Source organism: Dipteris shenzhenensis, chromosome 18 (genome assembly GCF_047967505.1).
Source record: "Dipteris shenzhenensis isolate YYH24624 ecotype China chromosome 18, Dip_SZ_1.0, whole genome shotgun sequence".
Lineage (NCBI taxonomy): Eukaryota > Viridiplantae > Streptophyta > Polypodiopsida > Gleicheniales > Dipteridaceae > Dipteris > Dipteris shenzhenensis.
In genome coordinates this window covers 36,966,294-36,993,976 of record NC_141613.1, presented here as the reverse complement: position 1 = coordinate 36,993,976, position 27,683 = coordinate 36,966,294, and the positions used below count along the sequence as shown (strand labels likewise).

The 27,683-nt window shown below is 47.9% G+C and overlaps 1 protein-coding gene across 6 annotated transcripts in view; it reads left to right on the top strand.

Annotated features, from left to right (window-relative positions):
* LOC147891182 (uncharacterized) overlaps nt 1-27,683 on the top strand; it is a 161,213-nt gene that overhangs the window by 92,938 nt on the left and 40,592 nt on the right. For all 6 annotated transcript variants that reach the window (XM_087390081.1, XM_087390085.1, XM_087390084.1 and 3 more), the window contains 5 exons: nt 97-159; nt 3,918-3,998; nt 4,102-4,208; nt 13,362-13,609; nt 13,726-13,791. In XM_087390081.1, coding sequence (XP_087246207.1) covers nt 97-159; nt 3,918-3,998; nt 4,102-4,208; nt 13,362-13,609; nt 13,726-13,791 — 565 coding nt within the window. The remainder of the gene's footprint in view (nt 1-96; nt 160-3,917; nt 3,999-4,101; nt 4,209-13,361; nt 13,610-13,725; nt 13,792-27,683) is intronic.

The following is a 27,683-nucleotide window of genomic DNA, read 5'->3' as shown; positions in this document are numbered from 1 at the left end:
TGGTATGTCAAGGGTCTATCAACTGATACTTAAAAAAGTTAATTACTTAGCTTTCTTTGATAATGTTTTTGATCTTGCAATGACATTCTCGTGCAGTGAAACAGGCTTTACCTCCGAAGGTGCTGTCTCTTTAAGCATTGCACTTAAGCAACACAAAAGGTAGTCTTTGAAGTTCTATTCTATAAGTTAAGCCTTTGAGAAAAGAGGAGGCTATATTTCTGAAGACTTTACATCAAATTTATATCTTAAAAGGAAACTGCTGTCAACATTGCTGTGCTGTGGGAGATAATGGTATTGATGGACTCTGGCTTGAAGTTGTACCTTGGTTGTTTCAGTCTTATCCCTTCATTCACATAGGTTATCCTCCTATTTCCCATAGCCATTTTGTAGCTCCGTCTCTTAATGGATTTGCTAACTTTTTGACTGTGCTAGCCTCTGCTTTTTCTGTGCTATCTTAACTACCTCATGTGCAGATCCAGTGCCTCTGATTGTTATTGAGATGGACCTGGTTAGATCATGTTGGCTGACACAACTTGCCATCCTCCATGTGCACTTCCATGTTCACTTGTCGACCAAGTGGCGTTCGGGTCAGATCACCTCGGATATCAACCTTGTCTACCATCACCGCTAACTGTCCTGGTAACCACATGTTACTTGGTGAAGTAGCGAAGTCGCCTAGTGACTCCAATTATTGAAGTAGTCCTTGCACCATAGGTCAAATGCCATCCCTTGTACATGGTCTGTTTTGGTCAAAGGCGGTAGGTTATGCTCGTAGAGGGGTTCTATGATGAAGGTCTTAGGTCGTACCGGGATGACCTTTTAGATCCTTTAACAGCTTCCCTTGGCGCTAATATTCACCGTCCGGGTGAATAGGAAGCGTAAGGCTGGTTTGCAATTGAGGAATTATAACCGCATGCTTAATGCTATGCTTTATGCCTCATAAAATTACAGAAAAAATATGAAATGGATCTTGGTCTTACGACTATGTGAAGAAGAATAGATAAAAACGAAAAGAATACCTTTCATATATACAATAACTCAAAGAGCTCAACCAACAAAAAATGAAGTAGAAATCTATAAAACTGTTCAAGTGCTAAAGCTTGCTGAACCAAAGTGCATAAGATCAAACTGTCATGGGGCTTTAGTGGCCTTGTGGTGGGCAACGCGTTCATCCTCTATAGTATCAATGACATTCGGAGATCCTCATACTTCTCTTTGTAGCGATAATAGCTAGACGTATATTTATCATACTTGGACTTTATGAGAGAGAATCCAGCTTGAAGGGGAAGCAGCTTTACTTGCAAAATCTCATGGGACATTTCTAGATGTGTATGTCGTTCACGAAGCTGTGAGAGCTCCACACGTTCCTGCTCCATCGTGCAAGTTTAGTCTACAATTCAGCGAGCCTCCATTCAGCTTTGGCATGCATGGACACCAGAGATGTGTGGTCCTCCAACAGTAGTGTCAGCTCATGCTGCAGCCTTGATCTGCATGGCAGCATTTTTTGCATCCCACTTCTACCTCTGAAGGTCACGGTGCTGTTGCAGTGCAGCCTGCTGTTGTTTCCAGACTTCTCCCTTCCACGTGGAGTTGCGCCTGCCATTTCTTTCCTGATCCCAAGAGACCCCATCCAACTCCATTTTCAAATGTTGTATTTGGGACAACATACGCTGTGGATGACCTGCGGAGTTGAAGAGGGCTGCACCTAACTGTGCAAAGGTATCATCCGTGACCCACTGTGCCATGTGCATGGACCGCTTGATTCATGCATACCTGTAATTGTATCTCATGCAGTCTGTCATGTCAATAAGCTCTCCATACTCCTCAGACACGGCTGTCGTACCCTGATCCTCCATAGAATCCAAAGTCTTGACTATGCAAGAGTATCGAGGGTGAGGTAACAAGTGGAAGCCCTGGGTGTGCTGGAGCTGGCTTCTAGGGCCTCTTGCATGGGGACGGTGAAGACATTATCCAGGTCTGTCCTTCTCCAAACACACAGGAGACCACTTCCCATTTAATGTCAAAAAGGTGTAGATAGTTTTCATTTTGTAGCTGTGTATGTGCGAGAATGATTGGCCAAATGATGAAACTAGAAAATGTGCTAGCAGATCATTCTCATGTAACGGGGGGCCCCGCAGCCAAAAGGGGCATAAGGAGTGTGTTGAAAAGGGAGTTTAATGCAGGACAAACAGTGAAAACTCCTAGCGATGAAGTAATGGCCATGTACATAGTACAAGTGTGCAAAGAATACCCTGCTAGCACTTCATCTCTCCTCTACCCCTCTACGATCTTGAGGCAATCTTCCCCCCTTCTGGGCCATTTACACTGTGTGAGAAACTACTGTGACTCACTGTATGTGGGCATGGGGAGGATGGAAAGACACAAGTAGGTGGACACCAGAGTGGGTGTGAGAATATGATGGGAGCCCAAAAACTAAAACATGTTGGTGGCAATGTCATAGGACGGAATGAATGAATTGCACAGGGGGACATCAACTGGTGGAAAGACAACTCTATCAAACTCCGTCAATGAAAGTGCCTCATTCTTCACTGATGATAATACAAAATAGAGATGGAGATTGGGTTCACAAAGGGTTTAAAGACAACCCTGAGTTTGGAGAAAGGGGGGGGACATGAATTGGCTCAGTGGACGCCTCCTGAGATGTGACCCCATGTGTTATCAGATCCGCCATGATCTGAAATCAATGGGTGGAAGCTGGATGTGGAGGGTGGCCCTGGGAGGTCATTGCAGCATGAAAGGGGTAAAGAGTCCATCTTTTGGAAGTCAAGGCTTACATGTCTTCCTTCTATCTGGCATAGGTATGTGCTACAGCCTGGAAGTGGGGGATTTGCAGCAGCGGGTTAAGGGGGAAATGCAACAGGGAAAAGGGGCCGGGATGGTAGAAAGGGAGGTGGGCTGGTGGGAGCAAGGGCTGCTGTTGACAGCAGGGGAGAAACCAAGTGGGGAGAAGCTGGGGGTGAGAACTCAGAAGATGAGAGAGGGGTTGAATGGGGGAAGCTGGGTTGAGAGGGGTGGGGGGTGGGGGGCTATGCAGGGCTGAGAGGGGAGGGGTTTAATGTATGGCAGGGGGGGGAGATAACCAAAGGGGAGGGGGGTTGTGTAGGAGGGCTTAGAGGGGAGGGGTTCCACAGTAGTGAGGGGTTGGGCGGCTAGATGACAGAGGGGAAGGGGGCTGTGTAGGAGGGCAGAGGGAAGGGGGGGGGCTGGGGGAACCCCCAAAAGCACAAATCAACCAGAGCACACTTCGCGACTGTTTACCGCCCTAATAATGCTTATGCCATAGTGATGATGTACTGCATAAGAGCAGCTGCGATATCTGAAGAAGGAAAAATTTCTAACTGAACCCGATTGGCTAAGGGCAAGCTTGTATTTAATAAACAATGTGGGTATTGACTCTGTATTCTTAGCTCTCGAGAAGCATTCTGAGGGATGGGGCTACAGCCTAGATGTTACCAAACATCAATCATTCGGCCCAAGTCTAGACGGGTGTGAAGAGTGATCATACGAGACCAAATCAAAGTAACATCCTCTACAAGTGAGCTTTGGTCTCCAGTCCTGTGCGTGACTTCTCTCAGAGCAATCAGGTGGAGCCCTGAACCACACAGGGAGTGAAGATGAAAGATATCCATGGTTGAACTGTTCATGGTCACTGTTTCTAATCGTTTGAACTGATGATTACATGCTTTGTAAAATGCAGCCCTGGGAACCTGGGCCCTTTCAGGAACACAGAAGTAGAGACCTCCTGCCTCACATTGGAATTTGGCATGCTGATATGAGAGAAATCATCTTCTTTGGATAACTACAAGTATCAATAATGGCTAATAACACTTTCACCCAGTACATATTTTTTTCTAAAATTGGGGTCTGATTTTGTGCTTTTCTGTTGGTCCTTGAAGGATTCAGGTTCTCAACCTCGCGTATAATAATATAGGGACACAGGGGTTTGCTACTATTGCTCTAACACTTCCTTCTGTCAGGTGATTATCATTTTTTATATATTAGAAGAATGCAGGTTTGAACTTTTACACATCCTATATTACTTGACTGTGCATTAAGTTATGTGCCTGTGTGAGAATGCAGGACACTTAAGGTTCTTGATGTGCGTGAGAATGGTATAGGAGCATGGGTTTCTCAGAATGTTGTGGAAGCACTGCAAGAAACTGCTTTGGAAGAGCTAATCCTTGAAGGTAACTGTTCAATGTGATAATCTGCTAATAAAGAGTAACCTCACTTTGCTGTGTGGCAAATATCTCAAAGGCAGGGAGTAGGTCATACATGCAGGCTTTTATATCAAATACATATTTAAAGTTTGTCCACTGAGTTTTTGAAAGAAGAGTACATAATTGTTAATTTATACTTTTAATATGTAAGGCAAGACGTTTATCAATGCAATAGTATTGCTGAAATAGACAAATTTTGGTATGCATACATTGTTAGACCTCAGGCAAGAGCAAGCATCTTGACTTAACATGTCTCAAACATAGGTACTGTATTTTTCCTTTTCAATGAAAAGACTTCTATTAAGAAGGAAAAAGGCCCCAAGAGCACATGCTCATGGCAAGAGTACATCATGCATATGCATGGGTCAAAAACCTGCGCATCAGGAGGAGTCAGTAAAGCTCCAAGATTGAGGCTAAAGATGCCACCTAAAACCTGTGGTGGACTTTGAGAACAAGGGAAGCCTCTCCACATCCTGAGGAAGATAGTCCTCCTGGCAGATGGCGCTTGGGAAGACCTCTACACGAAAATCAAATGGCCATCAGAATGTGTACAGTCTCTATCCAAATACTAGCCAAACCAAGCAACCGAGCTCCGTGTCATGAAGGAGGAGGAAACAAAAGTACTCAAAAGTCTAGCAATCCCCTTCGAGATTAACTTTGTTTGTCCACAATCGAATAAAGAATGCTGAATGGAATCCTCAGCAAAAAGGTAGCAAGGACCAAACTTGGACCTTCACAGGGTCATTGCAATCCCTCCATGAATAGAAAGCCAGAAATAGTGAATTTTCTATTCTTGAGGAACTTCCAGAGCTTTCCCCAAAAAGGTTTCTGCAAGATTGTAGAAATCTGAAAACTCTCCCAATGAGGAGCTCTGGTGGGCTTCCAAGATATTGCGACTTTTTGTAAAGCAAAATCAAGGAGTCGAAAGTACAGGAATAATTTATCTAATTATCAAGGCTGTATTTCCAACAAGTCTTTACAAAGGGAAAGGGATGCGGGAGAATAAGAACTTTCTCTGTAGCTTCCATACATACTCTCTCTCCTGCTATGGCGCACATCTTGGTAGAGTTTTCAAATTAGCCTTGATTCTAGGACAGCAGTGGCCCACAATAATTCCATATCATATGTAATTATTTATAATCAAGGCAAGTATTTGGATCCCTCAGTGACTATTAGGACAGCATTGGCCCACAAATTCGGTCCCTCAATTCATATGATGAAGTATTTGGATTCCTCAATGACTATTAGGAGATGGCTTGTGGGAGAAATATGGCTTGAGATAAAAGACTGAAGGCTCCCCGCCCCCCTTCCCTTAGGGGTGTGTGTATCATGTCATGCCATATGATGTATAGTGACTGAGATGGATAACACTGAGAACCATCTTTTTGCAAAAGTAAAAGAAAAGGTTTGGAACCATCAATGGCCACTGTGCCTCTAGAATGCCAGATCTACTAGGCTGTCATCATATTAAAAAGCACTCCATCCAAGCAAATCACTTTGGGGTTTTTCCCTATGAATCCTGATTGCTATATCTAGATCTACTAGCTCACATTGCATTTGTGGTCTAAATTGTCTAAGCCAGGCTATACATTCCCAAGTGATAAACAAATCGCCTCTGCTAATAATGCCGTGGAAGAAAGCATTACTTTGGCAGATCCTTTGGGCCTCTTTGCAACTCCAAAGACGATGCTAAATAGACTCAATATGTGTAAGGCATCACAGACATTGAGTGACTGCTCCAAAAACTCTTCTCCAGAGGTTCGCTGCGAGAACTCCATGTTGGAAGATCTAGAAAAAGACCTATGAGAGCTTCAAATGTCTCAAAATTTAAGTTTGGTGTGGAAGGGTGACTTTAAATCTCTTGAAGTGCTTTCTTTGTGGGCGACCACTGCATGTTTTGGATTAGTGATCTCCTAGCATTCTGGATAATGTAGTAGAAAACAGATTCAGTCCTCGATAGGGCCACTGCATTAGTCCATCTTCACTCTTTGGTTCTACCTATTGTACAGAAGACACCCAGCCAAAGGTTACATCTACTTATCCCTATCTATGTGGTGCCATTTAAATACTCGAAAGGAACGGCCTTATGCTGCACAACATACTTGCAAGGACGTCTAAGGTCCCATATAATGATGTCCATTTGTAGTGTGGACAACTGCCTGAAATGTGAGGCGCCACAAGGAGAATGGGGGCACTTGTGATCCGGCACCACGTTCTAGACTCGTGGTTGACGGCATGGAGATTGAGGGGGCAGAGGGATTGTGGGAGTGGGAACCTATCTGGGCATGTCTTGGTGCATGTGGTCCTCTTGGGGCAATGATGTGTAATGATGCTTGAATTGCCTACAAATATGACACTGATTTCAGTAGCTAGTGACCTCCATTTGCTACCTACCTATCAAGTGTCTAGAGAAATACATGATCATTTAGAATTTCAGAGTTTATGAACTCTAGGCACCTCATCTTTTTCTAAGGTGATTGCTGCTACTATAGAGTTAAGGGGCAGTTGGAAGTTGGGGAATCTCGAGGAGCTGCCAAAATGCCTCCCCAATCGAGTTTAGGAGCTTGAGTATACCTTAGAAAGGATTGGAAATGAATGGTGAGGATGGAGTATTTTTGGCCCTTAAGAATTGGATTAAAATGAAGGCAATAAGGGAACATGAGGGCCTTCCTACCTCTCCCCATGGGTAGGGGGCTAAGTGGAAGGATAGATGTGGCAACCTTTGAGCAGCAAAGGCCAATTGAAGAAACCCCTGCTAGTGTCCTTAAGGTGAGACACTTGATCCAATGGGAGCATAGTGAGATATCATTCTCAAACGTGGCTTCTCAAAAGGGGACAGCCAAGTACTTGCCTATCGGAGTATGCCCATGCTCTACGGTGATGTCCTCCTAAAGGACTTTTCCCTTAAAACATGCTTTTCTTGGCCGGTGGAGGTGGAGGGGGTTCCAGTTGATGCTATTTTGCTGATGAGGGATGAAGATGCTGACCCAAATCTGAACTAAAATATTCCGGCTCCTATAGGGGAAAGAGATGTGAAAGGCTAAGAAGCTAAAGGGGAAGAGTGGGTGGGTGTTAATGTATGAGTGTGTGAAAGGGGTGTGAGGGTATGAAAGGAAGGAGTAAGGTTTGTGAAAGTGCTTGAGTGAAAATGTGTGTGAGGGAGAGCATTGAGGAAGTGTGAGTGTGAAGTTTATTGGGTGCATGGGTGAATGTTGCTTGGAGGAGTGTGTGCTCCATGAGTGAAAGTGGAGAAGAGGGGCTTGACTGAGTGGTTGTGAATGTGTCTTTGTTTGGGTTCGCTGCTGGGCACTATGGACTTTATGGACATATAGCAATTGTAAAGTCTTTGGTGATCCTACTTTCTCTTTGTTTGGCTTTTTTAGGCGTTCTTTGCAACAATCTTTCTTTGATTGCTTGCAGATCTGTTGCATAGATCATGAGGTCTTTTTGGCATATACTGAAATTTTCAGTTGATGTAATTGTAGCACCTTGTTTTGAGGTTGCTACTCATATAATATAATCAATCAAAGATTTCACCAAAAAAAAAAAAGTGTGTGAGGGATAGTAACAGCGTTGAGAGAGAATACTTGTGGGTGAGTGCATTGGTCGGGTTGACCTCTAGATCTTGGTAACACCCTCTATTTGCAGTATACACTAGAGCTGGGTGTTCGCTTCTCCTTTAGCATTGAAGCCGTATTTTCTGCACCACCTGGGGATTTCTATAGTGGATGATGTAGTAAATGGTTGGGGTTGGGTCCTTTCTTTCCATAGGCCAGAAGGCAATTTTGCTTGGGTTTACATCACATGCATATTTGGCATACTCTTTCTGATACGCTGCAACCTTTTTTACTTGTTCCTCGTTTATTCACTTCTCTTCCACTTTTGGATTGGAAGTTTTCTTCATTTTCATTTGCTGATATTTCTGTTGAGAAGCATATCATCTTTTACTACCGCAGCCATGATTCAAGAGCATGCAAATCAGTTATGGCATCTCAATAAGCCCCTTGCTTGGTGGAAGGGTTGTCTTTGGTGAACCTAGGGCAGTAAGTTTCCTCTCAGACATCAGGTTTTCTTATGGCGATTTTTGGTGGGGGCCTTATCGCTTGGATCTTTATTGGCTGCTAAGCGCTCGTTTTTCGGGCTGTCCTTTTTAGCAGGCAGTTTTGGTTGTTTGGCAGATATGTCTCTAGGCTAGATTATGATCAGTTCTTTTGTTGGTGCCATTATTGGGCTTTATGGTCGTTATATCATGCTCGTTGCATTCGACTGTACGAGCATTCTTGGCTGGATGTTTTTCATTTCTTCCGTTACTCCTTGCATCGATCTCTTTAAGATGCACATTCTCTTGAAGACCTTCCTCTGGCCTAGCTAGAAGTCTTTTATTACTGTTTTTAGTTCTGAGTAGTAGCTGTCTCGTTTTTAGACAGCTATGAATGTATATTCTTTCTAATGAATACAGCTTCTTACAAAAAACGTGTATGAGGGGTTGATCAGACCAATGGTACATGCTGCGTGCATGGCAATTTGATGATTTTAGTTGTGAGATGGCTTTGTATTATTCTTTCCGCTTATCGGATCACTTTTTGGTATCTATGAATTTGCATTTTGGCCTCCCAATGCATGATATCTCCACTCTTCTCCTCTCCCCTCTTCATATTTTGTCATGGTATCAGAGCATGGTTCTTCCTTCCGCCTGAGGCACCATCCTTGCGAGAGAGATAGAGTGATTGAGAGATTGAGAGCTTCTCGAGTGTTCTTGTGAGAGAGTTCATTTCTTCTCTTCCCTGAGAGAGATTTCCGTACATGAGAGATTTCCATTGAAAGAGAGCGTTCTTTGAGTGTGAGTTCATTGAGAAAGAAAGAAAGAAAGAAAGAAAGTGTATTATTGTCCACTAGAGGCCAAAATGGGCCCATGGGACATCAAGAACTCTGCATACAAGATAGCACAAAATCAACGTGCCCCAAAGAAGAGGCATCGTCGAATATCATCTAAGTGCTACGCAATATAATGCAAGTGAAAGTACATAATGTCAAATCTGAGCCTAAATACAGAGTAAACTAGATGCAAGGAAACCGCCCCCGGGTGCAAAATGGGGGGATGAGCACAATATGCCAATGCAAAGATACAAGTCCAGGTGTCACGGAGTCTGAGAACCAAAATAATACTGGAAATCCTGTCCATCGACTCTGCCTCCTGCTATGAGAGTACAAATCTGGGCAAAGGTGAGGTGAGCGGCTGGTGGGGCGAGATCTCCATGAGTAAGTCTCCTCCGAAATGCTGCCATCATCCTGGATCGTCTGGAGATGAAGCGGCGAGTACGTCCCCTATGTAACAAGATCCTGCGGCGTCTACAAACCATCTCATATGTACATCCACATGGTGGAGGCATGTGTCCTGTGTGGGCTCTGCCATCCTCGTGCTCCTCCTGGTCTCTGTCCTCTGGTATGGCGTGTGCCTGAGCTCTATGAGGCTGGGCTCTATCACGCTCCGGTGTGTGCTCTCTGAGGTAGTCTCGCCGAAGCATAGTGGCCTCCCTGACATAAAGGGCTAGGCAATGCTGATCCTCGTAGTCCATCACTCGTGAGAGAGGTCCAAAGCCATCCGTGAAGAGACAGTGGAATCTACCTCTGATCTCATAATATAGCGGGCATCTGCAAATGAAGTGCTCCTCTGACTCCACCTCTCCCATGGTGCAACAAGGGCAGATCCTGGTCTCTCGGCCTGGTCGCCGTCCATCCTCCATGCGTCGCATCCTACCAGCCTCTATCTCGAGCTGATGCGAAGAGACTCTAAGCTGGCCGAGGGCAATCCTCAGTGAGTGGGACATGTGGGTACCTGTATAGCCTGGTGGGATGACAAATCCATCCTCTGAGATCCGAAGGAAGTGGTCACGATATGTGGCCATCTTCATCGGAAGCTGCGTGGGATAAATCCAAGTGCGATACGTATGAAGCTGCAGCAAGTCTGCTCTCGTGACCTGGCTAAGCTCGTGGCGAGTCAACTCGAGATGAGGGGCATCTATGCTGTATCGGAATGGAGGCAGTCTATCCATGTCTAGTCCAAGAGATGTGAGCCACCTAGTGAGTCTGAAGTACCAGCAGTATCGGGCCCCTGATCGTGCCAACTCCATAGAAGATGCAAGTGCTAACCATGGCAACCGAGCTCTGCCTGCTGCTGAGTCTCCAAACTCCCTGACCCTGTGCAGATACATGACCGACTGAAACGTTGCATCCAATGCAAGGGGAGTAGCTCCAAACTCTGCTAGCATGATCTCGTGCGGAACTGTAGCCTTGGCCCTAATGAGCCGAGAGAACATGATGATCTGTAACCTCTCTACTCGTCTCCAATCTGCAGCGCCGAGGTCTCCTGCCCAGAAAGGAGCTGCATACATCGCAGCTGGTCTCACCACTGTATCAAAAAGCAAGGATTTCGTATCGGGATGCTGAAAGTGGGACTGAAAACACTGACGCTCAAGATGAGCCAACGAAGCATACCCTTTACTAATCCTATCTCGTGCTGCATATGTCATGGTGAAGACCGGTCCCCTGAAAATTGCCCCCAAATAAGTGTACTCTCTAACAAGCTCAATGGGCTGTCCGTCATAAGTGAAGCAAAACTCATCCGTGCTGTAAATACAATCAGAGGTGTTGAAAACCATAACCTTGGTCTTGCCAAGGTTTACGGTCAACCCCCTGTCCTGGCAAAACCTGTGGAGTGCCTCAATATGTGCCTGGAGGCCCTGAGCAGTAGAGGAAATGAGAACCACATCGTCCGCATACAGGAGGATAGGAATGGAGGATCCTGAGAGAGTAGAGCCCACACCGCCTGTCATCTGTACAAACATCTCTAGCTCATCAATATATAATCCAAAGAGAGTAGGAGAGAGCGGGCAGCCCTGCTTCACCCCAATTGTGCTGCATACCTCCTCTGAGAGCCCCTCACGTGTCCGAGCCCGACCAGTGACCCTCTCATACAAAGCCATGATAGCCCACTGTATCTCTCCACTAAAGCCCATCTGGCGAATCCTGAGAGAGAGAACTGAGAGACATCTCTTCTGTTGAGGGATTGTGTGAAAAAGAGAGATTATTCTTCATGTGATTTCAGTGTCTTGCAAGAGAACCTTTCAGAGACATCTTATTCTGTGAGAGACTATTCTAGCCTACTCAGTTCTAGCCTAAGCTTCTACACATCGACTAAGGCTTAGCAAGATAGCTAGCAACCAAGGTGTGACCAGAACAAGCAAAGGCGACTCACGCAACGGACAACATCTGCCTCCACGAGCGATGACTAACACACGGCTCCTAGTCTACAGTGCGGGATCTACAGCCATGACTAGAATGCTCGGCTAATCTCCTTCTCTTGCAAACGCTCCAACAGTGGCCTTGCAAAAGGCTCTTATTGGTCAACAATTCTTACCTTAAGCACCATGCCTTCAGAACTATCATCAGGGGTCTCATTGATAGAACTTTGGATCGCATGCATCTGTAGATGCAATTGGACATGGGATAGTTTCCCTTTGGGCATGCAGGATGTAATTAGAGAATACGGCAAATGCTACACGGTGATCTATGCTGAAGAGTGGCAAATGCAAAGAGCCAAATTCAGCACTTTACTACTGTGGTGCAGCAACGTCCATCGTCCCTCGATGAACCATCCGGATTTCAGGCTGCCCTCCATTGTTTTACTGAGAATGATGAACGCAAGCGAAGAAAATGGCAAGGTTCTCATGAGAACGCCAATTAGAATAAAGGATGCTCTTCCAGGGCTTTTGTTCAAAAGCCTGCATACCTCCTGACGGATGCATTTGTTGCATCAGGTGCTAGGCACAAATGGTTCATGGACAGAGAATAACCAGTAGCTTGATGATGTAGTGCAGCATTACTACACTAATTTGTTTGCAGCCACCCATCCTCCTTTACCTGTAGAAGTTGATGCTTGGGATGTTTTACTTTGAAATGTTCAACGAATTCTCTCCCTGGATGAGAAACGTTTGCTGGAATTGCCATATACTGATAAAAAACTGAAATTGGCATTGTCTCGGTTGGGATGCTACAAATCCCTGGGGTGGGATGGCCTCACTGTTGAGTTCTTTGTAGATTCTGGGATCTGTTGAGCCCTATTCTGTTGCACATGATCAATGATGCTTGGCTTTGGCAGTATGCCTCTATTGTGGTAAAAGGGATTGATGCGTCATTTGATTCCCAAAAGACCATTACGTGAACATTTGTTAGATTGGTGGCCAATTACACTCATGCCTGTGGTGTATAAGCTGATTTCTAAATTGTTGGTATTATGCATATCCAATTTCTTGTAGATTTGGGTTGCACCTTGCCTAATATGGGTTTTTGCCCAAGAGACAGATTATGGATAATATTGCTAATGCTTCTATTGGAATTGATACACCAAATACTCAGAACATGATGTCCTGATCATGCAGGTGGTAAGAAAACATTTGACACCATTCGATGGTATTTCATTGTGCACAACATGGATCAGATGGGCATTGGACCCAAAATGCAATGGTTTACTAGACGGCATAGTACAGCACATTGCCTCTTGTCTGATGCCCTCTCTTCTTCTTGGACTTTGGGCTGCTCTATTTGTCAAGGTTGTCCTTGTTGTGCCAGGGGCGAGAGGGAAGAAGCAGGGCAGAGCTAGGAGTACAGGTGAGGCAGGGTGGGGTGGGAGAAGGGGTGATGATCAGTTCACAAGAGGCTGAGGGTGAGGCCAGAAGAGGATGGTGAGGCTGAGGGAGAGGGCTGAGGGGTGAGACTGTCAGAGGTGAGGCATGGTGAGGGTGAGGCGGTGGTGAGGGTGAGGCGGGATGGAGGTGACACGGGGTGAGGGAGGGAGCCTAGCAAGGAGGATTTGGGAGCTCAGAGCATGGAGGTTTCCTACTGCATAAACTTTTTCATTCATATGAAATCTTGCAGTCATACAAGTTTAATTTAGAGAAAGACTGCCATGGATGTGGTGCTTTTTCTCATTATTCTGATTATATGATGATCATGCCCGATGACATAACATATTTTATATTGATAGTGCAAAGAAAGAGTATGCTATAATTATTTGGACTGTTGCAAAGGGTATAGTGTCATTTGTGTGAACTTTGGTTCCAGAAAATTTCAGGTTTGCGAGTAGGCCTTTGCAGTCTCCAGTGGCTTCTTTCGAGTCATCTACAAGCAGAACTATGCTAAATGAGTTTGCTGGGTCAGGGGAAGGTTCAAAATTTCAAATTTCTTTGAAGGTCCTCATCATGAGTGGATTACCAAGAAACCTGAAGAATCTCCTGCTCGCACAGTGTGAATTAACAGATGCTCGTACGAAGATACTGGCTAAGACTATGAGCTGCCTGCACTCCATTGAGGTTTACATCTGCTATTTAAGAGTCCGATAAGACTGTACTTGGCAATTGACCCTCTGAATTTTCATCTGTTAATCTTGTAAAGTGTCTCCTCAGTAATCTGCTGGAATGTTTTGCAGAAGCTAGATTTGGGTGATAACAAAATTACCTCAGAGGGTGCTACCTCAATCTTTCACTGGATGCAGGTTGGATAACTTTAAGACCCTGTACTTCTTGTCTAAGTTTTAATCACACATCCTTTTTAACTTTTGCATCATCTATTTTAAAGGCTAAATTCTTTGATTGGTTTTGCTGGTTGATCTGTACTATTTGCGGGATTTTTAACATTTGAATAGGAAGTATGGATTAGAAAGTTCAAGGTCTCAGCACGTTTGACTTTCAGAGTGCTAGGGACAACTCATGATCTTCACCATTTTCTTTTATTCTTCATGTTTCTCTATGAACCACCACCACACACACATTTTTTTGGTGAAATCAAATTGTCATTATATTACAAAAAGCAGTCCCAAAGAAAGGGACAACCAGCTACAAACATCAGAACATATTATTATAAGACAAGAAGGCAAGATAATCAAGATCCTGCGCATGTAGACAATCATAAAATGATTGCTGTAGAGATGCCGGAAATACTGATACTTAACCAAGCAGGGATCACCAAAGACGCAATGATTGCTATTCTTCCATAGGGCCCATGGTGCCGAATAACGAACCCAATAAAAGAGAGCATCATTTCCCTAGGTTACAGGATGAAAACCAGACAACCAGAATTGCTTGCCAAAGCAAGCACTGGGAAACGAGCTTAAAGCCATTGCTGTAATAAAAGCAAGAAATCATGAGAACCAGGGCAAATGCCTGGATGGATGAGGCATAGACTCTTGCAAGGACAGGCATAGACTCCTGCAAGGACAGGCATTGTCAACAAGTGGCAGGAGCAATATGACAATGGAGCCAAGATCTGTCCAAATGGAGGAACCCCAAGCAAAACTCACCATAAGAATTGCCGAAAAGGGAGTTTCGATGCCTAAATGTGTTGTAAACTTTTCTGCCACCACCAAGAGGTGCGTAGACCAGATGTGATTGTCATGAAGAGAAACCCAAGGAGGGGGAAGCAAAACCTTATACAAAGATGCAACCATGATATCAGCTAACGGTAGTGCATAGCAAACATGATCATCTGATTGGGGAACCTAGTCCTTGAGGCGGTCAAGAATCTCAAGACGAGGTATTGGCTGAAAGTCATGGAGCATCTGTGACAATAAATACCGTAGAGGCCTATAATGTTAGCCCAAAGCATACTGTCTGACAGTTGCAGGAAAAGATAATCACCATACTAGCAGCATGAAGCATATCATCCACAAGGCAAATTCCTTTGGACCAAAGAAAATAAGAGCGGCAAGCTCCTGCAAACCAACGGAGGCGAGAACACCTTCGATCAACGAAGGCTCTCAGCATGCAAAGAGTTTCTTGTAAGAGTATCCCTGCCATTTCATTTAAGGTGGAAGAGTATGTGCTTCCAATCAGAAAGCATGCGAGTGACAAAGGGGCATCCCTTTACTTTGCCATCAATGTGACCTAGAAGAAAGTCCCATTGGGTAGGCTGCTAGCGATCAAAGGCAACATAAGACAAGTGTAAAATTAAATGTCGCGTCATGTATGTCCATGTCTGATCACCCTACATGAACTACATCATCATTTTCCCCTTATGAGCTAGAATATGCATGTGAATATTAGGATATTCAGTCCCCCATGCATTTTAGGTGAGCAAAGGTGATCCACTGAACGAAGCCTAAGGGCTTTCCAGCGATAGTGTGACTGCTAGAAAACCTCCATGATATGAGACATAAAACATGAGATGTCCTGCTTGATAAACATCATCAAGGCCAAGTAAAACTGGATATAGGCAACAAGAATCGATTAAACTGTCCGACAACTAACATGTAATGTCCAGGTGGCCAACTTCCAGTATTCCAGTTTCTTCTTAAGATGTCAAGCACCTAGTCCATTTGCTGGCGACAAGTGACTGTCACCCCAAAGGGTAACCAGGATGACGTACAAGCTGTGTGGGTAAAAAACTGTCCCCTGGCCATAAGATATGATGCCAAGCTTTCTCATGGAGAGAAAGAAGTTGAGATTTCTGAAAATTTACCTGCAGACTGGTAGCCAAACCATTTACACATAAAGCACGCATGAAGCATGAAAGAGCCCTCTCTATGTTCTTGGGCAAGAAAAAGGAGTCTTCAGCATAGGCCTACGCAATCAACGGCTTGCTGACATGTATCTCCAAACCATGCAAAGCACTCGTGGTACTAAATGGTCCATATATTGAAGCATAGGATGAGTAGCTATGACATAAAACAAAGCACTGAGAGGACAGCCCATTGCTCTATAATATCAACTGCCAAAATGCCAGCAGCTTTATTGTCTTGATATAACCAATAAATGACATGCTGCAAATTTCCCCCAAATCTCATAGATTTCATAGTCTATGAGATGAAATCCCATTGTACCGTATTAAAGGCCTTAGCAATATCCACCTGTAATAAGAGACATCTTGCTCAGTGTACTTGGCATATTCAATCCCCACATGGGCATTGGCAATTTCGTCTGTAATATGTCTGCAGGGAATAAAGCCATACTGAGTAGGGTGCAACCCTTCATGCAAACACGGGCAATCGTAGCAAACGCGTGGTAGCCGTTGATTCGCTTGCGGGCAGACTTGGAAAGAGGCACGCAGTCACGGGTCAGAGTAGCTCACGTGGCAGTCAGAGTAGAGCTGGCGCATAGCAAACCAGAGTGGAGGCTAGAGCACTCAGCAGAGGCTACACACGTGGCAAAGCCCAAAGGGCTGAGCAGAGGCGACAGCAACTGGCAGGGGCGGATGGCAGACTGTGCAGAAGTGATGTGGCGGGGGCGGATGGCAGACTGTGCAAGCAATGGGTAGACAACTGCCATAGATTGTGCGATAGATGTGACGTGGAGACGTTTGCCTGGCCTACGGGGGCTCGCGATGCTGAGGTGGTGGAACTACAGTCAGACACGAAGCGCGAGGGCACGAAGCGCCACACGATCGTTAAAGATTGGCACGGGCTGCGATGCGGAATAGCCACGTGGGCGCAAGGGACCGATGACGTGACACAAAGTTAGACTCAGTCTGCTCACAAGCTGACCGCGCAGACCGGAGAGAGAGAGAGAAAGAAAGAAAGAAAGAAATTTTATTAAAGGTCCACGGAAGGCCATACATGGCCTATGGGACACAAAATCATCCGAAAGGAAAATACATCATCAACGATGCGCCAACTAGGTGGCCTCATCGTAATACCGCTAAGATGCCAAAAATGGCTACAAAAATCCTAGATACAAAATGAAATGAAATAGAGTACCAAAAATGCCTAGATACAAAATGTAAAATATGAAATATGAGGAACATCGTCTTCCCTAAGGGGTCTGTGATCCAAAGAAATGATGGAAGTCATGGCCATCGACCATGCCTCCTGCCATGAGTGTGAAGATCTGGGCAAGTGTCAAATGGGCTGCTGGCGGTGCCAAGTCTCCATGGAGCAATCTCCTCCGAAAATCTGCCATCATCCTCCGTCGTCTAGAAATAAAGCGACGGGTACGGCCTCTGTGTAAGATCATCCTGCGGTGCTGCCGGATCATGTCATATGTACATCCTCGGGGTGGAACCATCAGTGCTCTCTGGCAAGATGGGCTATCTCTGTGCTCATGGTCCTGCGCCTTGTCCTGCTCCTCATGAATAACCAGGTCTCTGGCAGGGATGCGACGGTGCTCTCTGAGGAATCTCTCTCTGTATCTGGTGATCTCCCTGATGAACAACGCTAAGCAATACTGATCCTCATACTCCATAATCCGAGAGAGAGGTCCAAATCCGTGCCCAAATAAACAGTGAAATCTGCTACGGATCTCATAATATAAAGGGCATCTGCAAACAAAGTGTTCCTCAGTCTCCACCTCCCCCATAGTGTGCAACAAGGGCATATCCTAGTCTCTCGCCTGGGTCTATGTCCGGTAGCTGTACGACGCATCCTGCCGGCCTCAACGTCTAATCTGTGGGAAGATACCGTGAGCTGGCCCAAGGCAATCCTGAGTGAGTGCGACATATGAACGCCGATATATCCTGGGGATATGATGAAGCCATCCTCTGAAATCCTGAGAAAATGGTCACGATATGTGGCCATCTTTGTAGGAAGCTCCGTGGGATGAACCCAAGTGCGAAACGTGTGTAGCTGCAACAAATTTGCCCTGATAACCTGGCTGAGCTCATGTCGAGTGAGAGGGAGGCGAGGGGCATCTATGCTGTATCGAAATGGTGGTAGCCTATCCATATCCAAGCCCAGCGAGGTGAGCCATGTGGAGAGTGTGTGGTACCAACAAAAAGTATGACCTCTCTCCGCTAACATCTGCGAGGATGTCAGTGCTAGCCACGGTAATCGTGCTCTGCCTGCTGCTGAGTCTCCGAGCGCCCTGATCCTATGCAAGTACGTAACTGACTGAAATGCTGCATCTAGCGCTAGGGGTGTAGCTCCAAACTCTGCGAACGTAATCTGATGCGGTACCGTGGGCTTCGCTCTGATCAATCTGGAGAACATGATGATCTGTAACCTCTCTACTCGTCTCCAATCTGCAACACTGAGATCTCTTGCCCAAAAGGGGCTAGCATACATGACTGCAGGTCTCACCAGCGTATCGAAAAGTAAGGACTTCGTGTCGGGATGCTGAAAATGTGACTGTGCACACTGCCTCTCGAGAAGAGCCAAGGCGGCATACCCTCTACTGATCCTATCTCGTGCTGCATGCGTCGTGGTGAAGACTGGACCTCTAAATGTGGCACCCAAATATGTATACTCCCTGACTAGCTCCACCTCCTGCCCATCAAATGTGAGAGAGAGAGAGAGAGAGAGAGAGAGAGAGAGAGAGGGGGGGGGGGGGAGAGGAAAGAGAGGGGAGGAGAGAGAGGAGAGAGGGAGAGAGAGAGAGAGGGAGGGACAGAGGCGAGTAGAGAGAGAGAGAGAGAGAGAGAGAGAAAGAAAGAAAGAAAGAAATTTTATTAAAGGTCCACGGAAGGCCATACATGGCCTATGGGACACAAAATCATCCGAAAGGAAAATACATCATCAACGATGCGCCAACTAGGTGGCCTCATCGTAATACCGCTAAGATGCCAAAAATGGCTACAAAAATCCTAGATACAAAATGAAATGAAATAGAGTACCAAAATTGCCTAGATACAAAATGTAAAATATGGAATATGAGGAGCATCGTCTTCCCTAAGGGGTCTGTGATCCAAAGAAATGATGGAAGTCATGGCCATCGACCATGCCTCCTGCCATGAGTGTGAAGATCTGGGCAAGTGTCAAATGGGCTGCTGGCGGTGCCAAGTCTCCATGGAGCAATCTCCTCCGAAAATCTGCCATCATCCTCCGTAGTCTAGAAATAAAGCGACGGGTACGGCCTCTGTGTAAGATCATCCTGCGGTGCTGCCGGATCATGTCATATGTACATCCTCGGGGTGGAACCATCGGTGCTCTCTGGCAAGATGGGCTATCTCTGTGCTCATGGTCCTGCGCCTCGTCCTGCTCCTCATGAATAACCAGGTCTCTGGCAGGGATGCGACGGTGCTCTCTGAGGAATCTCTCTCTGTATCTGGTGATCTCCCTGATGAACAACGCTAAGCAATACTGATCCTCATACTCCATAATCCGAGAGAGAGGTCCAAATCCGTGCCCAAATAAACAGTGAAATCTGCCACAGATCTCATAATATAAAGGGCATCTGCAAACAAAGTGCTCCTCAGTCTCCACCTCCCCCATAGTGCAACAAGGGCATATCCTAGTCTCTCGCCTGGGTCTATGTCCGGTAGCTGTACGACGCATCCTGCCGGCCTCAACGTCTAATCTGTGGGAAGATACCTGAGCTGGCCCAAGGCAATCCTGAGTGAGTGCGACATATGAACGCCGATATATCCTGGGGATATGATGAAGCCATCCTCTGAAATCCTGAGAAAATGGTCACGATATGTGGCCATCTTCGTAGGAAGCTCCGTGGGATGAACCCAAGTGCGAAACGTGTATAGCTGCAACAAATCTGCCCTGATAACCTGACTGAGCTCATGTCGAGTGAGAGGGAGGCGAGGGGCATCTATGCTGTATCGAAATGGTGGCAGCCTATCCATATCCAAGCCCAGCGAGGTGAGCCATGTGGAGAGTGTGTGGTACCAACAAAAAGTATGACCTCTCTCCGCTAACATCTGCGAGGATGTCAGTGCTAGCCACGGTAATCGTGCTCTGCCTGCTGCTGAGTCTCCGAGCGCCCTGATCCTATGCAAGTACGTAACTGACTGAAATGCTGCATCTAGCGCTAGGGGTGTAGCTCGGAACTCTGCGAACGTAATCTGATGCGGTACCGTGGGCTTCGCTCTGATCAATCTGGAGAACATGATGATCTGTAACCTCTCTACTCGTCTCCAATCTGCAACCTTGAGATCTCCTGCCCAAAAGGGGCTAGCATACATGACTGCAGGTCTAACCAGCGTATTGAAAAGTAAGGACTTCGTGTCGGGATGCTGAAAATGTGACTGTGCACACTGCCTCTCGAGAAGAGCCAAGGCGGCATACCCTCTACTGATCCTATCTCGTGCTGCATGCGTCATGGTGAAGACTGGACCTCTAAATGTGGCACCCAAATATGTATACTCCCTGACTAGCTCCACCTCCTGCCCATCAAATGTGAAAGAGAACTCGCCTCTCCTATAAACCTGGTATGACGTGTTGAAGACCATGACTTTGGTCTTCCCAAGGTTTACAGACAACCCTCTGTCCTGACAAAAGCTGTGGAGTTCATGGAGATGTGCCTGTAAACCCTGCTGGGAGGAAGAAATAAGAACCACGTCATCTGCATAGAGGAGAATCGGTATCGTGGATCCTGCCAGTAAAGAACCTGTACCACCCATCGTCTGTATGTACATCTCTAACTCATCGATATAGAGACCAAAGAGTGTCGGAGACAAAGGACACCCCTGCTTCACCCCTATCGTACTGCGTACTTCCCCCGACAGCCCCGCCCGTGTCCTGACTCTACCTGTGACTCTCTCATACAAGGCCATGATCGCCCATTGAATCTCCCCATTGAATCCCAAGTCACGGAGTCGCTGGAAGAGTCTGAAACGCGGCACAGTGTCAAATGCCTTTCTGAAGTCCACGAAGCAACAATAGAGCCGTTGCTTACGTGACTTCGCCTCCTCAATCAAAGCCCTGAGTGTGAAGATATGATCTAGAGTCGAGTGCTCTGCACGAAATCCTGCCTGCCCTCTAGCTCTCATGCCTGTCGCCTCGGCATGGTCATTTATATGTCCTTCTAGAATGGTCGCATAAATCTTGGCCATGACATGGCCAATCATAATGGTCCTGTAGTTCGACGCCTCCAAAGGATCCCCCGACTTGTGTATGGGTACTATGGTATTTTCTAGCCAACTAGGTGGAAGACCTGTACAAATGGACTCGTTAAAAAGACGGGAGAGGACTGTAGCTAAGGCATCAATCCCATGGATTACATACTCCGCTTGCAATCCATCATGGTCCTTAGCTCTCCCAGTCTTCAAACGATGAGCTGTTGCTCGGACACTATTGGATGAGAATAAGGCAGAGGAGGTGGGTCTAGGCACATGGGATAAGTCGATCTGTGGCTGGTCTGGAATATCATATAAAGTGGAAGTATAGGCAAGCCAAACCTGCGGGTCTGTAAGAGGAGTTTGAGATTTCAAGCGAAGGAATTTCTTCCAGAATTCCTTGGAATCACAGCTGAAAAGTAAACTTCTCAGCTCCTCCTCATTCCGGGCTAGAAATTGGCACTTTTTGCGTCGCACCAAACGCTTGTAACTCTTCTTGGTCTCAATGAGGAGGGGAGACTTCTCCTGTGTCTCAAGGCGAAGCTTCCTGCGGAGTTCTTTACACTCCTCATCATACCATCCATTACAAGGCACAAGACCGACTGGTGGAGGACTGGATGTGTGGCAAGTGACGGGGAAGGACTTGTGGGCTGCTGAGATGATGGAGGTATGTACAAGGTCCCACCGATCCTGTGTGGAGGGTAGGGCATCGAGAAGGTGCGGACGGAGAAGACCACTCAGGTGCTGGCTATAAATATCATCAAACTGGTGGTCAAAATGAACCTCATAGTATGGCTGACGCTCATGATGTCTAGAAGGGGGGGCATGAGGAATCTGGGTAAGAATAAAGTGCAGACGTGCATGATCGGCTGAAGGCATAAAAGGGTCGACTGTGAGGTTATGTACAAAAGGGATTAAAGTCGGGGGACGCAAGACGTAATCAATGACGCTCGTGCCACCACCCGCGAAGGGAAAACATGTGGCTGTGGATGAATGCGGCCACTGTCGAAGTCCATTATAAATGACCATGCCGTGCGATGAGAGAAGCTCCAATAGGCGATGTCCCTGATCTGTCACCTCTACCCCTCTATCTGAAGATAAGCGTGGAAAACTCTCATCTGGGGCAGCTGGAACTAAGACTGGATCCTCAGCAAAGTCCAAAATCTCTGCCTGTCTGTCTGATGTCCTCGCGTTGAAGTCTCCTAAAAGGATGACCTCTCCGCGGCGTGAGTACTCCAATACATCGGCTGACAAATCCTCAAAAAGTGACTGTCCTGGTCCATCTGAGGCATAACGAGACTGTCTCGGGGGAAAGTAGCATACTGCAATAAACAAGTCTCTCAGGGGGGGTCTCCTGATCCGTACCCAAAGATATCTGGCCCGATGGTCTCTGCTCATGACTGTGAGTATCGATCTGAGATGCTCTCTATAAAGAACTGCCACACCGCCAGATCCTCTGACTCCTCCTGATCGTCTAGTCTGCTGTCGAAAGACAGACTCCCAGGCATACCCTGTCACCTGCGGCAAGCCTCTCTCTGGGCTCTCATGGGTCTCTGTAAAGAAGACGATGTCCTGATCAAAAAAGGCCTCTCGTAAGTTGCCAGGCTGAGCTGTGAGGGAACCATTACAGTTCCAAACTGCGAAACTCAAGCTATCTGGCAGACTACGTGTCCCATAGGCCTCGTGTCGTCAACTGTGGGCTCCAGCCGGTCTAGATCGCATAGCTCCTATCAAAAGTCTGCCCTCTCTGATCACGGCCCACTTGCCCTCACGACGGGCAACATCCCTCTGTGCAATGAGACGTCTATGCTCCTCCCACTGAAGAGCTGTAAGGTCCTCATCCATGTGAATCTGTGGATGGTCCCTCAATCTGGATCTCCTTCGTAATGCTGCGAGACGGGCCTCAGCATCTCTGAATCTGATGATAAGTGGCTGGTGCCGTGCTGGATCCCGGCCCACTCGATATGCAACTACTATGCCATGATCCTGAACTCCGAGTGTCCCAGATATGAAATCTGTCGCCTGATCCATGGCTGATCTCGTATCTGATCGCTCAACTCCGCGGATGCGGATGTTGAGGGCCTTCTGAGCTCGCCGCTGACTCTCGGCAATAGTCTCAGAGACTGTGGTCTGCTGGGCCTGTGGGGCTCTACGCACAACGTCCACCCACTCTGAGGTCTTCTGTACCTCTGTCTGCAGTGTGGCCAACCTCTCCTCAACTGCTGCACTAGCTGGAGGAGCTACATGCAGCTGCTGGAGGCGATCATCGCATGCCACAACATGCTCCTGAATGCGTGTCTCCAGCTGCACTATGCGCTCAGCATGTGTCCGTAACTGGATATCCCGATCAATATCTCTGGTATGAAGCTGGCGAATATGGGAGTCCTGATCAGATCTATGACTCTCAACTGTCGATAGCTGATCAGTCAGTGTGTGTATCTGTGCTGTGAGAGACTGAATCGCAACGCCCTGAAGTCTGCAAGTCTCCATGCACTGCATAACTAAATCTCTCAATCGCAGATTATCTGCCAGGACTGCTTCCGCTGTGGAGGGTGAAGGGGAGAGGGGGTACAAGGATGAGGGGGTAAGAGGGTAAGAAGGTGAGTAAAGGAGGGGTGCAGAAAATGGAGGTCCTGAAGAGAGAGATCCGGTAGAAGGAAGTAGGGAGTCAGGGACCGAAGAAGAGCCTGCACTAGGGGAGGAAGGGACTGAAAGGGAGGGTCGGTGGGGAGAGGTGGGAAGAAGCTGGGTAGGGACTAGGGGAGGGGAAGAAGAGGAGGGAGGAGGCTGGGTAGGGAATAGGGAAGGGGAGGAAGAGGAAGGAAGAGGATGGATAGGGACTAGGGGAGGGGAGGAAGAGGAAGGAAGAGGATGGGTAGGGACTAGGAGAGGGGAGGAATAAGCAAGGGAAAGGGCTAGGGAAGAATGAACGGGAGCAAGAGGAGGAGGTGAGACTGAAGGAGGGAGAGGAGGAGGATTGAGTAGAGGAGGTGGGTAGGAAAGGGTTGGGATTGAGGCAAGGGAGGTAACCGGAAGTGATGGGGGAGATGGATGTAAAGGAGATGGGGTCGGAGCCACAGGAGGATTGAGTAAAGTAGATGGGTAAGAAAGGGTTGGGGTGGAGGCAAGGGAGGTCGTTGGAGGTGGTGGGGAAGGAGATGTTAAGGGTAAAGAAGAACTTGCCTCTTCGGCTCTTGTACTGCTGCCTATGCTTTTATCTTTCTCTACTTTTGCTCCTTGGAGGGCCATGGTGGAGCTCCTTGTTTGTGGCATCTCCTTACTCCTGGAAGTGCTGAATTCTCTGCTCAAAACTGCCTCTAAGGGCCATGGTGGAGCTGCTAAATTCTCTGCTTTCAAAACTGTCAAAACTGCCTCCTTTTGCCCTCAAAAACTGCCCCTTTTCTGTTTTTCCTGCACTTTAAGGACACTTGCTGTAAGTCTATTCGCACGGGGGGGGGGGGAGAGAAGTTTAAGACTTTCCTTAAACCCCCTTCCCTTCCAACAGAGGCTTCCGCAGGAAGCTGAGCTGCTGGCTTGCACAGGGAGGTTGCAGGGCTGAGCAGGAGCAACAGGGAGCTGAGCTGCTGGAGGCGAGAGAGGAGCAGCTTGCGCAGGGAGGGTTGGCGGGGCTGAGCAGGAGGGAGCTGTTGCGACTGAGCAGGAGGGAGCTGTTGCTGCGAGAGAGGCTGAGGCGGAGGGAAAGGGGCTGAGCGGGTGAGTGGCGGGCTGAGGCTGAGCGGGTGAGGGAGGGAGGGGAGCGGGTGAGTGGCGGGCTGAGGCTGAGCGGGTGAGGGAGAGGAGGGGAGGAAGCGGGCTGAGAGAGAGAGCGGGTGAGGGAGGGGCTGAGCGGGGGGCTGAGCGGGTGAGGGAGGGGCTGAGCGGGTGAGGGGGGGGGCTGAGGTGGAGAGGCTGAGCGGGGGGCTGAGCGGGTGAGGGAGGGCGAGAGAGAGGGGGGGGGAGAGGAAAGAGAGGGGAGGAGAGAGAGGAGAGAGGGAGAGAGAGAGAGGGAGGGACAGAGGCGAGTAGAGAGAGAGAGAGAGAGAGAGAGAGGGGGGGGAGAGGAAAGAGAGGGGAGGAGAGAGAGGAGAGAGGGAGAGAGAGAGAGGGAGGGACAGAGGCGAGTAGAGAGAGAGAGAGAGAGAGAGAGAGAGGGGGGGGGGAGAGGAAAGAGAGGGGAGGAGAGAGAGGAGAGAGGGAGAGAGAGAGAGGGAGGGACAGAGGCGAGTAGAGAGAGAGAGAGAGAGAGAGAGAGAGAGAGAGAGAGAGATTTTATTAGAGTATTCGGAAGACCGATGGGTCTATGAGACTGAAAGAAAACCTAATACAAATCACAGTAAGGATGGAGCTACTGAAACGAGCATCATCCTAAGTATGATCATACATAATCAAATAAAAAACATCTGGATGTAACAATGAAAAGAAAAGGATTGGAGCGGAGCAGAATGCTCCGTATGTCATGTCGCCCTAGCTGGTGCATAGCCGGTGATGGGACGCTGGTGCCCGTCAAGGGGTGCTGTACATCTCGGTCTCCTGGACGAGGCTCAACGCAAGACCAGAGCCACCGTGACTCCCGTGGGACGTATCCCGGGTCTAAACAATGGCGGGAGGTCCCCCATAGTGATCTGTGTATCCCCTTGATGTCTCGTGTGTCATGCTGTGATCGTCGGGTCGGGGTCTATCACGTCTACGGCTAGAGACTGGACGATCAATGTCACTCGATGGGAATAACTCTATGATCCTGCTCTGACAGGTGTCTGATGATGTGGCCAAGCCCCCCGTCACCTGAGTAAGTACTCTCTGTGTCGGACCCCCTCGTGAATGAAGGCCGCGAGGCATCTCTGATTTGGGTAGGTGAGGAATCTGGAAAGGAGCCCGGAGATGTCTCTGAAGAGGCAATGGTAGCTGACACGGGTGGAGCGCCTACAGATCCTCATGCTCTCACGGATGATGGTATGTGATCGATGTAGGTTAGGAGTTTGTTTAGGCGTCCAGAGTAGGCCGGTGAGAGGCTGTGATCAAAGTGTATGTCGTGGTAGGTGTCGTGCTTCCTATGTGGTGTGTGTGGTGTGGCTAAGCGTGGGGTGGCGATAGTGAAGAATAGGTATGTGTGATCAGCTCCTGGAGGGAGTGGTGCTATGGTGAAGTTGGTGATTTATGAAGTGAAGGTAGGGGATCCCATGATGTAATCTACTACACTAGTGCGCCCCCCCCCCCCCCCCCCCCCCGCCTGTACGGGAAGCAAGTAAAGCCACCTAAGGAGGGCCATAGGTCAAGCCCGTTGTAGATGATGAGATCATGCATCCTGCCTAGATCAAGGAGCGTGTGTCCATATGGTGTAACAGGCCCGTGTCGGTCCGATGAGGTCCTGGTCATACGTGCTCCGTCTAGGTCCATGTCTGGTAGCATGATAGAGTCGTCTCGGAAGTCCAGGAGTGGTGCCTGGCACGTGCTCGTCTTGGCGTTGAAGTCCCCAACAAGGAGAAATTCCTGGTGCCTGGTGCATGCTCATCTTGGCGTTGAAGTCCCCAACAAGGAGAACTTCCCCGCGGGATGAAATGTCTGGGATATCCTGATGTAAGGGTGCATATGCCTCTCGTGCCACTCTGGCGAAGTGGGATGTGTTTGGCGGGAAGTAGCATATTGCTATGAAAAGGTCACGGGTGTCTGTGCGTTGGATCCGGATTCACATGAATCGGGAGTGTGCGTCCTTCCTCTCAATGGAGATGGCTCCAGCGAGGGAAGACCTGTACAATATTGCGACCCCGCCTGATCCTCGAACTCCTCCCGTATCCCTCGTCTCATCCTTGAAGGCCGACTCCCATGTGTAGCCATTGACTATCGGTGATGGACGCTCTGGGCTCTGGTGTGTCTCCGTGTAAAAGACTATGTCTTGTTTTGTATAAGACTCCGAGAAGTTCCTTGGGTCTAACCATAAGGTACCATTACAGTTCCAAATGGTGCAATCTAGGGTCTCGGAAACCTGAGTCTCATAGGCCCCGTCCCCCTAGGGGGTACGGGTGGGAGCCCGACGGGTGCCGGTGAAGAACCTACAATCTCGGCCACGGCCCATTTTCCCTCCTTGCGGGCAACATCCCGCTGTTGCAGAAGAACTCATCGCTTCTCAATTCGTAGTGGTGTCAAATCCTCGTCCATGGACAGGGTGGGATGCTCTTCTAGAGCGGCTCGGCGTCGGAGTGTCGCTAGTTGAGCATGTGAATCTTTGAAGCGAATGACTAGGGGCTGCTCTCGGTTGGGATCTCTCCCAACACGCCATGCTCCCTCTATGCCATGGTCGGGGACCCCCATGGTAGTGGTCACAAAGGTGATCGCCTCCTCCATGGGCGTCGTAGTGGTGCTGGTGCTGTCTCGCGTGATCCCTCGTATCAGGATGTTGAGGGCCTTCGAAGCCCTCTGCTGCTGCTCCTATATGGTGACTGAAACGGTTGCCTTTGCGGGCTCCCGTTTCGCCACGTCCACCCATCTAGTCGTCTTTGCTATAGCCGACTGTATCATGGCTATCTGTGCCTCCATCTCTGTGACTGGGGTCCCTCCAGGCATTGCTCTGAGGGTATCGAGCTTCTCTCGAAGCTGTGTGATGTCGTGCCTGAGTCCCTGGATAAGGGTGCCGTGCTCCTGTATAATGCGGGCTTGCTCCTAGGTGTATCGGGCCTGCTC